We start from the raw sequence: 15,601 nt of genomic DNA on the forward strand, positions 1-15,601 counted from the left end.
TTCATTCAGCAGCTCTGCACTGAGCACCTACGGTGTGCCAGGCCCTATTCCACATCTCCCCGCCCTTGTGCAGGCATTTAGCCTCCAGCGGGATGGTGGGGACCTGTCGCTGGATATAGTGTCTTCCATCGTGTGGGTGTATGTGTGTCTCTGAGGGGGTTGGCATTGGGGTCCACCTCTCAGCACACACATCTGTCCCCTGGGAAGGGGTCCCATATCTGGGTATGAGCATCCCCCCAGGGATCCATGTCTCCTCCTTACCTGGCTCTCGGCCCCAGCTAGTGGGTCCCAGGCAGCAGGAAGCCCACCCTTCGGGGCTGTGAAGGAGGGCCTTGCTCCTGGTGGCCACGCAGAGTGCCGGCACGCCTTCTCCAGCCATCGCCCGGGGGAGGGGAAGGCCCGACAGCCAGCACAGCTCCTCTGGAAGGCCCCAGAAGCCCTGCCTGTGGGGGACTGGTGGGAAGGCACATCCTCCCCCTGGGGCTCTCCTGTGACACTCACCTGCCAGCTCTGGACACCGCTCATCCAGGTTCTCCAGGAGGGACTCATAGCAGGTGGGGGCCCCGCCCTCACCCTCTGCGGAGGGAAGAAGGCTGATTCCTGGCTGGCCTGGTGGTCCACACCCCCACCTCTCACTCTGGACCTGTTTGCTGGCCCACAATGGGGTCAGGACAGGGCATTGGATGGGAAGTTCAGGGCTAGGTCCTGGCCAAAGCAGGGGCTCGGCAGGGCTTGGGTGGTCTGTGGCTGCTCTTCCCCATCTTATATTCCAGCATAGCTGCACAGGGGGAATCTGGGGCCCCACTTACTGATGATCTGCACTAGGACATAGATCCCACGCTCCTGCAGCAGGGGGCTGCCCATGGAGGGCGCCAGGGAAGGCCCCTCCTCCAGTCCCTCAGCCAGGTTCCAGGTGCCCATCCTCAGCCAGGAGGGCTATGGTCACTGGGGGAGCAGAGAGGGAGGCAGGGCAGGGCTGGAATCCCTACCTGGGGGCCCTCAGAGGTTCTCCCAGCACCCCTCCCTGCCCCCTCACCATCTGGGGGCACCTGCCCCCTCTGCCTCAGGTGGGTGATGAGGAGCACCAGGCTGCACCAGGGGTTCACCAGCTCCCAGCAGCCAGCTGTGGGAGAAGAGCAGAGGTGAACGAATGGCACCTTCTACTCCCCCCAAACTGGGACCCTCTGCCTCCCTCCCGTCTCTTCCCTACAGAGCAGGGAATGGGGCTATGAGATTAGGGGCTATGAGATTAGGAACGTACCCCCTTCCATCTCCCAAGATGTCGGTGACCGGGGTGCACAACTTCTGTCTTTCTCACGCGACCCTCCCCTCCCACTTCAGCCCCACCTCCGGCACCTGACAGCCCCTCACCCCCTACCCCGCACCAGCCCCGCCTCCACCAGAAGGTCAGGAATCTGCAGCTGGGGCTAGAGCTTTAGGTGCCTCATGCCCCCTGAAGCTGGAGGACCACTGACCAGCTAAGGGATGGAGCAGTTTGAGCATTTGCTCCACGGCAGCGGCTTGGTGGCTGCGTGGCCCGTGCGCTCCTAGAGGAGCCCACATGCATTTCCCAGGACCCAGCCGGGGTTTCCCCTCAAGGGACTCTCCGCGGACGCTCCCATCCCTTCCCATGTGTACCCCTTCCCCACGCCGCCTCCCCACTCTCCCTCAAGGCAGAGGGAATGTACCCCCACCAGTCTTCCGGGACAGGGGACCCCCCTTACCTCCAGACATCACCGTGATAAACATGGCTGCAGGAGGGAGGAGACAGATGTGGGGGCTTTGATCCCCCAACCCCCAACTTCCTGACTAAGGAAGGAGCTGGGGCTGAGATCTACCCCATGTGGCGCCCTGCGGGAGATGTGTGTGTCGGGGATGGGGGAGTGATGGGTGGGTGGGTGGGTCCAAGTGCAGCTCCCCGCTCAGCTGCCCTTGGGGCTGGGCTCCACCAGCCCAGGGGGTCCTTGCAGCTAGTCCAGGAGACTTGGCCTCCTCTTCCTCCCGCTAGCTAGATCAGAGTACAGAGAAGACTCAGGTCCTCCCAGCTTCCAAGCTGGTCTCCATGGGAGTGGGAGCTGCCAAGAGGTCTAGGCAGGAAATGCCTTCCCCCCAGTATCCCGGTAACGGGCTCTGGGGAGGGTCCGGACATTCCCTGACGCAGGGCTCTAGTGGGGGCTGGAGCCTCAGCGCCCAGGGATGTCCAGAGACCACATCCCCTCACCAGTAGAGACAGAGCTTCCAGGCTGAAAGCAGGGGAGATTCCTAGGGGTGGGGTGCTGGCGTGGCTGTAGCAGAAGCGGGATCCTCACCAACCTCACAGGCTCCCTATCAACTCAAGGCCCCCTGCCCTGGGCTCACTCCCAGCCTCCCTCTCTTCTGTCCTTGTTTCTTTCCTTTCTTAGTCAAGTTTATTGAGTTATGGTTTACAGACAGTAAAATTCACTTTTGAGTGAACAAAACACTTTTGAGTGTTTTCCAGTTGTGACAAGTCTCACAGAACCACCACCAGTCTGAATACACAACATTTCCATCACTCTCCCAAACTCCTTCATGCCCCTTTGTGGTCACCCCAGCCCCTGGCAAGCGCTGCAGTGTTCCCTGCCCCCACCTCTTCCAGACTGTCGCGTCCCAGAGAGGGAAGCAGCAGACAGTGCGGAGCCTTTCAGGTGCGGCTGCTTTCACCTAGCTCCATGCGTGCAGGATTCACGGGGTAGTCAACCGGTGTCAATGGGTCCTTCCTTTCATCACCCGGGAGGGTCCCACTGCCTGGAGGTGCCGCGGTCTGTGGATCCACTCACCTGCTGCTGTTTGGATTGTTTCCCGTTTTGGGTGATTATGAGTAAAGCCAGTACAGACACTCACCAGCAGGTCTCTGGGTGAAGAGACGTTTCCATTTCTTTACTGTAAACCTCAGCAAGAGGGATTGCTGTGTCCTCTGGGGAGAGTATGTTTAACTTTGTAAGAAACTGCCATTGTTTTCCAGCGTGGGCAGCGTTTGCATTGCCCCTCTTTCCGTCTGGTTGTGGTTGGGCCTCTGGACTCATGGCGGGTCAGGATACCTCCTTCTTAGCTGCCCTGCCACTGCTCCCCGGTGATTACACTATTCATCCACCCTCTGCAGGCAGAGCTCAAGGCAGGAGGCAGGAGGAGGCCCAGATCCTCCCCGCAGCTCATCAGCATCACTCTGCCTCTGGACAGGACTTGCCTCAGTGCTCACACCTGTAAAGCAGTGAGAGGCACCGCTCACGGCACCACTCGCACCGCTCACAGCACCACGGGCAAGTTAGCGTGAGGACGGAACGCAATTAACCCTTTTGAGTGCTACCTGGGTGCTCAGCCTGCAGCAGGCGCTCAGAGGCAGCACTGGGGAAAGCCCTGGGGCAGCGTTTCCCAAACTTACAGGCAGGGCACTTTCTTCCAAAATCTGGGGACCCGTGTCCTGCAGAACACAGCCCAGGAGTGGCTGCAGCCAGATTCTGGAAGGAATGGAACTCCCAGCCTGGACTCTCAGCTCCAATGACCACCCCTCTTTTCCGAGGGGTTTGTCTTTAGTGCCACTGTGGAGGGATCTTTTGTCTTGAGTGTCATGGAGGTGCTCTAAGGAGGTGTTAGGACTGGAGTGGGACCCACAGTGGGAGCTTTGTAACCTTCCCCAAGCGAGCTCTCAAGGCTACAAAGTAATGAGAGCACACTGCTTTAACTTGTTTTATTATTTTTTAGGTATTTGGTAAGGCCAGCAGATCAGGAGATGATTGCCACTGAGAAGCTGGTTTGTTACAGTTCCCAAGTGGAGGAGGCATGACACCCCATGGTGCGGGAGGCCACATGGGAAAGCACCAGGGCTGGTCAGGAGGCAGAGAGAGAGGGGGAACTCTGGGCGGGAGCCTCTATCGTGGTTTCTGAGGGAAGGAACAGTGAGGTGGGGTGAGCAGGCTCAGGGTTGGCTGTTTGGAATAACTTCATGATCTGGGGCACAGGAACTGTCCCTGGTTGTCTGGTACTTACTTGTCCTGGGTGACAGGGCAGGAGGGCAGTGGCCCAATGAGAGAGCCCCGTAGGGGAGGTGGTCAGGGGAGTGTGGACTCAGGAATGGTTGGTTTGCATTTAAAAAGTGTTACTGTCTCTAGGAACTGGCTGACCCTGGGAAGGCCTGTCCCTCCAAGGTCAGCAAGGCCCCAGATGTCAAAGCATCAGGATAGAGAATATAAAAGGCATGATTAATACACACAAAGTCCTATCTATGTTTTTGTTTTTGTTTTTCTTTTTTTTTTCTGGCTGCAACATGCAGCTTGTGGGATCTCAGTTCCCTTACCAGGGGTTGAACCCAGGCCACGCAATGAAAGCCCAGAATCCTAACCACTAGGCAACCAAGGAACTCCCACAAAGTCCTATCTTTGCATCTTCACAACACTTGGACTGGCACAATGCTCGTCTTTTGTTTCCAGATGAGGAAACTGAGGCACAGAGAGGGGAACTTGGCTGAAGTTGTGCAGTCAAGAGGAGGAGGATCTGGGATTCAGGTTTGAATCCCAACGCGGGTTGAATCCCAACCAAAGTCAGCTCCCCTCGGTTTGGCAAACTCTCTTGCCCACAACAGGAGTGCAGATAGGCACAACCATGTCGGGAACCCTGGTGGTATCTACTAAAACTAAACAGAAAGGGAACTTCCCTGGTGGTCCAGTGGTTAGGACTCTGTGCTTCCACTGCAGGGAGCACGGGTTCGATCCCTGGTTGGGGAACTAAGATCCCGCATGCTGCGTGGTGCGATGCGGCCAAAAAAAACACAACACTAAACGGAAACGTTCCCTGTCCTGGGTGTCTGTCCAGCAGAAACCAGAGCTCAGGTGCACCAACGACACAGGCAGGAATGCTCGCAGCAGTTCTCCTTGAAATAGCCAAAGATGAAAGCACCCGAATGGCTAGTAACAGGAGATGGATAAACTAACTGTGGCTATCCACACAGTGGCTTACACACAGCTGTGACAACGAATTAAACATTGCTGCACACACGGATGACTCATAATGTTTAACAAAAGAAGCAGAAACAAAAGAGGACACACTATCACTCCATTTATAGCTGACGTTCTACAGCAAAACTGATTAACCACAGAGTCCCACTTGGTTACTGTTGGGGGCTAAGAGGGTGTTACTGGCAGGGGAGGCGAATGAGGGAGCCTTCTGGGGTGATGGAAATGTTCTAAATCTTGGTCTGGGTAGAGGCTGCAGGGATATATATATATAAAATCATTGAGCCATACATGTAAGATTTGTGCACTTGACCGTATGAGTTATACCTCAGTGAAGAGCAGCCACCTGCTCTAACTGCACATGTGGATTTCCGGGCTTCTGTTCTCAAGAAGGCCCTGTGCGGCTGGGATGCTGACGTTTGGGAAGATAAGGTCTGGCTGCTGGGCCCCAGCACCACCCTCCCACCGTGTCAGTGGGCTGATTTGCATGCCCTGTCGTGGTCCAGCAGCCTCCCCAGTGTGCCCTGAAGCACCTGGAGCACGCCCAGCGCAAGCCCAACAAGCGACTCCCACCTGCCTCCCTGCCTCTGGCCATGGCCTGTCAGCATCTGGCTCTCCTTCTGACTGGGGTCCTCCTAGCAGGTGAGCCCTCCCTGGGCCTTGCTCACCCAGGGGTGGAGTGGGAAACAGCACACTGGCTCCGGAAGCCCCCTGTAAGGAAGCAAATCCATGTGGTCAGTGGGGAAGGTTTTGGAAGGGTCCTTGAGGTGGAGAGGAGAACCGGCCACAGGTGGCCCTGCCCCAGACTTGAGGCAAGTCACTTCTCTATGTGGGCCTCAGTTTCCCCATTTGTGAATGACCAGATTGCTAGGGTCCCTTTGGACTCTGACTCTTGGGGGTCTCAGAGACTCATCACCTTTTGAGTTTTTCAGAGGGGAAGCTGGTGTGGGCTGGTTCCTACCCCACAGGGCCTCAGGGACAAGCTAACCCTGAGAAGGTTCTTCAGCAGCCAGTGGCCGGAGGCTGAGCCAATGGGTAGTAACAGCTCAGGAGGCTTCTTGGGGGGTCATCAGTCTGTAGCCAGGGTTTGGACAAGCCAGTGTGACCAAAGTGATAGGGGTCTGAAGGGCAAGGGACGAGGGTGGGCAGCCCAGAGACCACCAGCACACCCTCTGAACTCTAGATCCTTAGCTGAACATGGCTCCTTGGGAACATGACACTAATGGGGGCTTAGGGTTCGCCAGCTCTGTGCCCCACCCAGTGACGATCCCATGGCACCGGGCTGTGAGCTTTTGGGAGAGGATTCTCCTGGGAGTCTGACCAAGACTTTGTGGGGCAGGGGCAGGAAGGAAGGGGCCCAGGCAAGACCTGAGTGTGTCTGTCTCTCTCAGCCTCCCAGCCAACCCTCACCCAGCCGGACACACTGCTGGTCTTCCCAGGCCAAGTGGCCCAACTCTCCTGCATGCTCAGCCCCCGCTATGCCACGGTCGGGGACTACGGCGTGTCTTGGTATCAGCAGCGGGCAGGCAGCGCCCCCCGCTTGCTCCTCCACTACCGCTCAGAGGAGGACAACCACCGCCCCCCTGACATCCCTGACCGCTTCTCGGCAGCCACGGATGCAGCCCATAATGCCTGCATCCTGACCATCAGCCCCGTGCAGCCTGAAGACGCTGCGGATTATTACTGCTCCGTGGGCTACATACTCTAGGGGTGGGGTGTGGGATGAGTGCCTTCTGTCTGCCTCCCACTTATGCTCCTGACCTTGGGACCCTCCCTTTCTCTGAGCCTTGATTTTCCTCCTTTGTAAAATGGGTTAATAATCAACATGTCAACAGTAACTATTCTGAGGGCCATGAGATCCTGGCTGAAAAAGTGACTGTGAGATGCAAGAGGGAAGAGATATGGGAACATATGTATATGTATAACTGATTCACTTCGTTATAAAGCAGAAACTAACACACCATTGTAAAGCAATTATACCCCAATAAAGATGTTAAAAAAAAAAAAAAGCTCAATAAAAAAAATAAAAAGAAAAAGTGACTGTGGTTGGTCTGGGAGTGTGGGGGTAGGGATTCTGGGGATTTTTGCAGAAGGGGAAGCACCTGAGACCCTTGGGTGGGGCCCCACCTCCCTACCAGCCCCCAGGGGGCTCAGAATGGTGGCTCTTGCCTTCCTGTGACTGGAGGAGCTGGAGTGAGAGAAAAAATAACCAGCCCTTGCTGGTCCCAGCTCTGCATGGCTGGTTGTGGTCCAACACACACAGGGTCAGTGGACTGGGTCCCTAGGAGCCCCTGCCTACTCCTGGATGGGGCTAGGAGGCACCTGAGGGCCAGGACGGAAGGTGCTGAAGACAGGTGGGCAGATGGCAGGGGGAGAATGGGCAGCAGCCATCCTTGGGTAGAGGGGCAAGTCTTGCCACCAGAAGCAGAAGTGAGCTCTGGGAGGGGGGTCGGGGGCTGAAGAACACACCCCGCTTCCCTCCCGGTTCCCCTAAGAGGCGCCACCTGAACGGAGGCCATCCCTCAGATGCAGAGGTGGGGTCCACAGAGGGTCCCGCCTAGGCTCCCAGCCATCTCCTGGGCCCTCTCCGGGCTCTCCTCATTTGTCTCTGCGGGGACGAGGTGAGCAAGCAGGACCAGAGCGCCCCAGGAAGGGAGGGGGAATTGCAGCAGGACCCCGGGCCTGCGCGGGGTAACGGGCTCCGCAACCCTGAGCGCACCTGCCCTTCTCCCGGCGACACAGCCGCCTCAAGGCCTCTGGCCGGCCCCACCCCCAGGACAGGTGCCCAGGAGCCGGCCGCCCCTCCCGGCCTCAGTTTCCTCCTCTGCGCTCCCGCCAACGCCCGCCCAGCCGGGACGCGCTCGGGGACGGCCCGGAGCCCTGAGTCGACTGGACGACCCCTCCCGACCCCAGTCCTGCGACCCGGATCCCGGCGTCCAGGCGGAGACACGTACTGCGCGGCGGGACCAGCGAGACACTGGCCTCCGCGCGGCCTAGAGCGGTCCCGGAAGTGCCGGGGAGGGGGCGGGGCTCGGGCGCTCGGGCAGCCGCGGGCTCCGCGTCAGCAGCCGCAGCCGAGCGAGGCCACGGCCGCGGGCAGGAGCAGCTCAGGTGCGGCCCCGCCCTGCTCGCCCGCGGCCCCGCCCCCGCTCAGGTGAGCGGCCCCGCCCCGGCCTAGGTGAGTGGCTCCGCGGCAGCCAGTGTGGCCACCTCTCCCTCCGGTGGCGTAGGTGGGGGCGGCCCCCGTCCGTGGAAGCAGGTGCGGGTCCGCGGCCGCTCGCTGGCCTCCAGCCAGGAGGCCCTGACTGGCCCGAGGGTCGGCCGGGTGCCCAGGCCCTGGGGGTCTCAGGAGGATGGAGTGACGGAGGCAGGAGGAGCCGGGGAAGGCCAGAGAGAGGTGGGAAGTGTGGGGTTCCAGACCTTTGGATTTTCGGTCCCAAAATATTTAAAACATCGTTGGTCACAGATAAAGTATCGCTAACTTTTTCAACACAGTGGAGACTTCAGCGTGTAGCTGGTACATAGTGGGAATGGAAAACCCCCGAGGAGGGAACCTCGGAAACACCAGGATTTAGCAGGTGGGTGGAGGCACAATATCCAGATACAGAGAAAGAGGGGTCAGAGGGCATGAAAATTTGGGGGGGAAAAGAAACCAAGGGGATGAAGTGGGGCGTGGGAGTGGGGTAGGTTGGCCAGCAACGTGGGTTAGTGAAGGGTGGGCTCGTATTGTCACATCGTCCAGTTTTTCATGAGAAAACCTACTGAGTTTTAAATATTGGCAGCTAAGTCAAACAAAAAGGAAAAGCCTGACTCTTTGAGAGTCAAACACAATGTGTCTGTGGCAGGATCCCCAGAGTGCCAATTTGCAGTCTCTGAAATGAAGGGTTTTGAGAGGGATGTCTTGGGGAGGCCTTCCAGAGGGGAGAGGAAGTGAGGACCCAGAAGAGAGGGCTTGGCTGTAAGGAGGTCATTAGATGCTGGAGCTGAAGTCCCAGCTGAAACTGGAAACTTGAAGTTTGTCTCCGTGCCAGACACAGTCGTATGATTTTCCTTGGCAACATTCAGCATCTTAGGAGGAGCTGGCAGAGGAGGTGGGTAGTTAGTGGCAGGGCAGGGAGGTGAGGAATGTGATGCTGGTCAGCGAGCTGGTTGAAGTGATGCCCATAGTTAGACCCACTGTAGTCTAAGCTAGATGGGGAAGGGGTGGACCAGGGTGAAAATGGGACGTGAGGTTTGAGGAGGTCGGGTGAGGCGGGGGGGAGTGGAGACTGTGGTTGTGAAGAGGAGTGGGAGTGATCACAGGCTTTTTTTTTAAAAAAAAAAATTTATTTATTTATTTATTTATGGCTGCATTGGGTCTTTGTTGCTGTGCACGGGCTTTCTCTAGTTGCCGCGAGTGGGGGCTACTCTTCGTTGAGGTGCACTGACCTCTCATTGCGGTGGCTTCTTTTGTTGCGGAGCACGGGCTCTAGGCACGCGCGCTTCAGTAGTTGTGGCGTGGGGGCTTCAGTAGTTGTGGCACACGGGCTTAGTTGCTCCGCGGCATGTGGGATCTTCCCGGACCAGGGCTTGAACCTACGACCCCTGCATTGGCAGGTGGATTCTCAACCACTGCACCACCAGGGCAGTCCGACACAGGCTTCTTGAGGATATTGCAGTTCTGTGCTTTTTTTCACACCTGGCCTTTCTACTGGCTGAAAATTCATTAAAAAAAAATTCTAAATAGGAATGATTTCCATCATGACTATTCTGATTAATTTAGTATGTCTTTTTGAGGCAGTTCCTCTCTGCCTTCAGTGTAAGGATGATAGTACCTTTGTATGGAGTCCTGAGGAGTACATGAGATATGCTTGTAAAAGGTCTAGCTGTGCCTTGCACACAGTAGTTGCTCAATAAACTCGAGTTGTCATCATTATGGTACCTGAAGAGTTTCCCTGGAGGTTGCATAGCAGTTTGTGGATGGGGTCCTGCGGGGCTCCCTCTGGGCCCCCACAGTGGGTTGGGGGGCTGAGTGGGGTGTTCTAGCCTCCTTCCTTGTCCCTCTGAAAATACCCCCTTCGACCGGAGCAGCTCTGCTTTTGTGTGTTTCATTTATTCATATCTCCCAGGTAATTGACTTATTTGAATAAAGAGTACTTTTGGCAAAATAAAATAAAAGTGTGGGGCTTCCCTGGTGGCGCAGTGGTTGAGAATCTGCCTGCCGATGCAGGGGACACGGGTTCGAGCCCTGGTCTGGGAAAATCCCACATGCCGCGGAGCAACTAGGCCCGTGAGCCACAACTACTGAGCCTGCGCGTCTGGAGCCTGTGCTCTGCAACAAGAGAGGCCGCGACAGTGAGAGACCTGCGCACCGCAATGAAGAGTGGCCCCCACTCGCCGCAACTAGAGAAAGCCCTCACACAGAAATGAAGACCCAACACAGCCAAAAATAATAAATAAATACATAAATAAAAATTAAAAAAAAATCCTTTAAAAAAAAAAGTGTGGTAAGCAGTTCTAACACAAACACAAATAACTTTTCCTCCATTCAATCATTTATTTATTCAATAAATGTGTGTGTAATGATTGAGTGGCTGTGCTGGGAGCTGGGGATTCCAATATGGCGGAGCCCCGGATTTGCCCTTGGGGAGCTCGCAGGCGGTGGTGGGGAAAGTCCTGCCATGACATTTGCCTTCCAGGTGGTGAGTGCTGTGATGGACATATGCCCCGTGCTCCACGGTCACCAAGGCCACGTGCCCAAGATTGTCAGAGTCTGAGGGTGCAGGGAAGAGGGGACATTTGAACTGAGTCTGGAAGGATGAGCAAGTGGCCATGTGAGAAGAGTGGGGACCAGTCAGGAGGAAGAAACAGCAGCATGTGTGAGTGGTGGAGCTGGAAGTTTGGGGATGTGTGGAAGGAGAAGCAGGTGACAGGGCCACATGGCCGGGTGTGGAGGACTTGGGCTGCTGCAAGCTCCTGAGAAGGGGGATGCCACGATCAGGACTGTGTTTTGGGCGTTTGACCTTGGCATCCACGTAGAGAACGGGCTGGGGGGAGGGGGGAAGCTGGAGGTAGGCAGCCAGCGGGGAGGTGAGTCACACGGAGGCCTGAGCTGCCCAGTGGCAGCGAGGAGAGAGGGAGAGACCCCTTCAGTAAAAACGGGAAGTGGACAGGACGGGGTGTGCCGGCGGGAATGAGAAGGGCTGACTCCCAGGGCTCTGGCTGGGGCTCTGGGCTGGAGGCCTGCAGCCGACCGACCGTAGGAGTGTGCTCTCTCTTTCCCAACAAGACCCCAGCCCCAACCTCCTCTGGTAGCTGGAGTCTTGCCCCTTTTTCAGAATGTCTCCACTTCCTGTCCTTGCCCACCTTTCTGGACACCCTGAGCCTTTAGAGTCTGGACACCACAGTGTGTCATTGTCTGTCTGTCTGTCTTCCTTGCAGTTGTTTCTGGTAAGTCAGACTTGTCTCTTAACTCAGTAAGGACCATCTCAAGGGCAAGATTGTGTCTTTGGTTATATCTGCCTTAGACTCTGGCACCTACTAGGTGCTTGACTTGCTGACTTGACAGTGTCTCTTGTTTTCTTTTCAGAATCTGAGAGCAGTAAGTGTGTCCCAAAGAGAAACAGTCACTAGGGGTGAGCCCGGACCCACAATGGATATTCCCCCGGCAGCCAAGCTGGGTGAGGCCTTCGTGTTTGAGGATGGGTTGGAGATGCAGACAAACCTTTTCCCGGAGGAGGACCCGGGGGACCCTTTTCTTCAGGAAAGGGGTTTAGCACAGATGGCTGTCATCTACAAGGAGATCCCTCTGGGGGAGCAGGACGATTATGAGGGGAATATCAGTCTGTGCTCAAGCCCCATCCAGCATCAGAGCATCCCCCCAGGAGACAGACCCCAGGACGATGAGCCGTCCAGCCCAACCTTCCTCCAGAAATCAGACCTGAGTATGTGCCAGATAACCCACAGCGAGGAAGCGTCTGGTAAGCCCGATGGGGAGACGGCGGGCAGGGGGGACTCGGGACCCGAGGGGCCTCACAGGACTGCACAGCCAGCCAAGCCCTACGCGTGTCGCGAGTGCGGCAAGGCCTTCAGCCAGAGCTCACACCTGCTCAGGCACCTGGTGATCCACACGGGGGAGAAGCCCTACGAGTGCTGTGAGTGCGGCAAGGCCTTCAGCCAGAGCTCGCACCTGCTGCGGCACCAGGCCATCCACACGGGGGAGAAGCCCTACGAGTGCAGGGAGTGCGGCAAGGCCTTCCGCCAGAGCTCTGCACTCGCGCAACACCAGAAGACCCACACCGGGAAGAGGCCGTACGCGTGCAGGGAGTGCGGCAAGGACTTCAGTCGGAGCTCGAGCCTCCGGAAGCACGAGCGCATCCACACCGGGGAGAAGCCCTATCAATGTAAGGAGTGCGGGAAATCCTTCAACCAGAGTTCGGGCCTGAGCCAGCACCGGAAGATCCACACGCTGAAGAAACCGCACGAGTGCGAGCTCTGTGGGAAGGCCTTCTGCCACCGGTCCCACCTCATCCGGCACCAGAGGATCCACACAGGCAAGAAGCCATATGCATGCGAGGAGTGTGGGAAGGCCTTCAGCCAGAGCTCCAACCTCATCGAGCACCGCAAGACGCACACGGGCGAGAAGCCTTACAAGTGCCACAAGTGCGGCAAGGCCTTCAGCCAGAGCTCCTCGCTCATCGAGCACCAGCGCATCCACACCGGCGAAAAGCCCTATGAGTGTGGCCAGTGCGGCAAGGCCTTCTGCCATAGCTCGGCCCTCATCCAGCACCAGCGCATCCACACGGGCCGGAAGCCCTACGTGTGTAATGAGTGCGGCAAGGCCTTCCGGCACCGCTCGGCCCTCATCGAGCACTACAAGACCCACACGCGGGAGAGGCCCTACGAGTGCAACCGCTGCGGCAAGGCCTTCCGGGGCAGCTCGCACCTCATCCGCCACCAGAAGGTCCATGCGGGGGACAAGCTCTAGAGGAGGGGCTGGTGCCACGGCCCGTGCCTCTGCCAGCTGGAGCCTGGCCCCCCGCTCATCTGTGAGGCCTGCCCGCCTCCCCAGACCAGTGCCTCCTGGAAATGCCCGCCCACCCTGGTGGCAGGGTCCGGCCCCCCGTCTGCGGCCCTGGCCCAGCAGGGGGACTGGGTAGGGTGGGGAGGGAGGCCAAGGGCCGGGGCACCAGGGCAGAGCTGGCTCTCAGTTGTCTCGTGCTCACCTGTGACCCAATGGGGTTTAGTTTTGCCCTCTATTCGCTTTTTCCAGAATCCAGAAGAAGAATAAACGTCAGAGGGAGAAAGTGGAGTTAAACCCATGAAAATGTCAGATGAGCTCTAACATCAGGCACTTTTAGAAGAAGTAACCGTGTTCGCGGTCCAATCAACTGAAGGAAAATGGATCCAAAGTAGACGCGTCAGCAGCCCACCTCGGGCACTGGTGGGGACGGCCAGCTCAGGTGACAGAGCAGAGGGAGGGTCTGGAGGACGCATCTTGGGTGTGGGGGTAAGGCCCCCTTGTGCTCTCTCAGCCCTTGACGTGGGTTAGCTGAGGGCGGTTCTGTCCGGCAGCTCTTCCAGGAGGTGGAGGCGTGGTCCTGGAGGCCGGCGGAAGGTGCAGCCTGGCTCTGGCTCAGCCCGGGCAAAGGCTCACTGCCCACCCGGGGGTAACCCTCCACCAGACCTAGGGCCCCAACCACAGTGTGCCTTGGACATCATCGGGGCCCGTCTCTGGTCGGTGCTTTGCAGCCTCCCCTCCACCCTCCGGTGCAAGGGGATAGAAGGTGATTCGGTCAGGTCTGGGTTCAAGTTCCAGTTCTGGCCCCTCCCTCACCTTGGTGACCCCTTCCGTGAGGTGGGCATCTTGGGACTGGCCACATTCCCCTAAGGGCTGGCGCAAGGCTCCTGTTCAGAGTGGGACCACGCATGAACGTGCTTTGTCGGCTGGCGATTGAGGATGGAGACCCACAGTGACCGCTGCCCCACCTGCAGGGGAGGTGCATCCCTGTCTGGTTCCCGACATGGCAGGGCCCCCCCCTTCAGCCAGGCTTTCCCTCCCTCCCTCCCTCCAGCTTGTGTCCTGGGTGCGGCGCCCTGGGCACGGCGCCCTGGGCAGGACACTTCCTGCACGCCATCCCCGCAGCGGCAGTGTGTCTGCGTCCTGTCCTTCTCTCTGTCCTCCCCACTGGGGGTTGTTTAATGGGGACCATTGTCTGCGTCCTGCCCTGACCAGTTCAGTTGGGCATCCCCAGAGGTGGGGCTCCGACAGTGGCATGTTTTTAAAGCTCCCCAGGTGATTAGAAGTTTCCCCTGCATAGCAGGCTGTGAGCCCATGCTGGCTCCCAGGCAGCCCCAGCATCTCCCAGATGGCATCGTCCAGAGCAGAGCTTGAAGGTGGCCATCCTGTCTCAGATCTCTGCCCACCACCCCAGGGATGGGCTCAGGCAGTGCCGTGTCTGGCTGGTTGGTAAGCGTTTGTCCCAGGCCTTTGTGTGTCCACGAGGATCTTTAGTTCTGGCTCCCCGGGCTCCTCAGAGCTAGTGTGGGGAGTTCGCAGTCAGAGCTATTTTGAAGCTTTCTGAGTCTCTGGCTGAAATCCCACGAACCCATCGTGGTCACACTAGTTATTTCAGCTTATGAGAAGCTCAGCTGGGCAGCTGTGTATAGTTTAGATGAATGAAAATGGGAAAGCCATAGTGGTTACTTCTTAAGTGGAACTTGGTAGGCCAGAGATGGTAAAACGACAGGTCTGTTGGGCTGGGAAGATCGGCTCTGTCCAGCTCCTCTCTGCTGTGTGAGTCTGTGGAGCATTGAACCAGCTCTCCAGGCCCCAGCAGAGCCTCTGCATGAGCAGGTGGACCAGCCCGACCGGGCAGTGCCAGGCACTGTCTGCAGGCAGCCTGCACGGATGGTCTTCGGTCACCAGTGAGAGTACTGACACCCCTGCTCAGTGCAGGTGGGACATTATCCCCCCAAGATCTACCTCCTCACCCCCTGCTGTCCCCGCATTCGGCCTCAGCCTTGCCAGTTGTCTGCTTCCTACCTTTGATGTCTGTCCCTGCACACTGTGCACCAGCCAAATTTTTTTTTTCAGGCATCACTTTGCACATGTCACCACTCTCCTTAAAACCAACCTTCAGGGGTCTTCTGCACGTAAACCCCCATTTTAGCCAGCCTGGGTTACCCGCGCGAGCAAGCGTCTCGGTGTTCCCACCACGCCCAGATGCACCCCACTCACGCCCAGCTTCTCAGCTCATTTATGCTGTTCTCACATTTTTGAATATGCACTTTTTCTCTTCCTCCCCCACATTCCCCTTTCTTCCTTTTGACTATGTAACATGGAGATTAAGACTCCCTTTCTGAAGGGTTGACAGACTCTCACAAAACCATGGTCAGACCAGGCAGGTACTTTCTTTGTAGGAAGTGTGAGCAGAACCTTGTTCTTTCAGTTCAAATTCTTTCACTGATTTCTTATGTATTTTTATTTTTTAATTTTGTTTATTTTTATTTTTTGCGGTACACGGGCCTCTCACTGTTGTGGCCTCTCCCGTTGCGGAACACAGGCTCCGGACACTCAGGCTCAGCGGCCATGGTTCACGGGCCCAGCCGCTCCGCGGCATGTGGGATCTTCCTGGACCAGGGCACGAACCCGT

At 57.4% G+C, this 15,601-nt stretch overlaps 2 protein-coding genes and 1 long non-coding RNA gene across 3 annotated transcripts; 2 read left to right on the forward strand and 1 right to left on the reverse strand.

The window, feature by feature from the left end:
- Window positions 1-278: 278 nt before the first annotated feature.
- On the reverse strand, window positions 279-1,749 carry LOC309831012 (uncharacterized protein C22orf15; the record flags this gene model as incomplete). The annotated part of the gene is given in 7 exon segments (XM_082667943.1): window positions 279-392; window positions 395-420; window positions 502-576; window positions 810-910; window positions 912-945; window positions 1,037-1,123; window positions 1,725-1,749. Coding segments are annotated over 7 exon segments (462 nt in total).
- A 3,811-nt stretch (window positions 1,750-5,560) lies between these two features.
- On the forward strand, window positions 5,561-6,675 carry VPREB3 (V-set pre-B cell surrogate light chain 3; the record flags this gene model as incomplete). Its single annotated transcript, XM_082667944.1, has 2 exons — window positions 5,561-5,609; window positions 6,359-6,675. The coding sequence occupies 2 exons, from the start codon at window positions 5,561-5,563 to the stop codon at window positions 6,673-6,675; spliced, it is 366 nt and encodes a 121-aa protein (XP_082524070.1).
- A 3,986-nt stretch (window positions 6,676-10,661) lies between these two features.
- LOC309831036 lies at window positions 10,662-13,716 on the forward strand. Its single transcript, XR_014297552.1, has 3 exons — window positions 10,662-10,825; window positions 11,536-11,926; window positions 13,219-13,716. It is a non-coding gene; the product is annotated as an uncharacterized lncRNA (long non-coding RNA).
- Window positions 13,717-15,601: the final 1,885 nt, after the last annotated feature.

The sequence above is a fragment of the Grampus griseus genome (genome assembly GCF_964374135.1).
Source record: "Grampus griseus genome assembly, chromosome: 12".
NCBI classification, from domain to species: domain Eukaryota; kingdom Metazoa; phylum Chordata; class Mammalia; order Artiodactyla; family Delphinidae; genus Grampus; species Grampus griseus.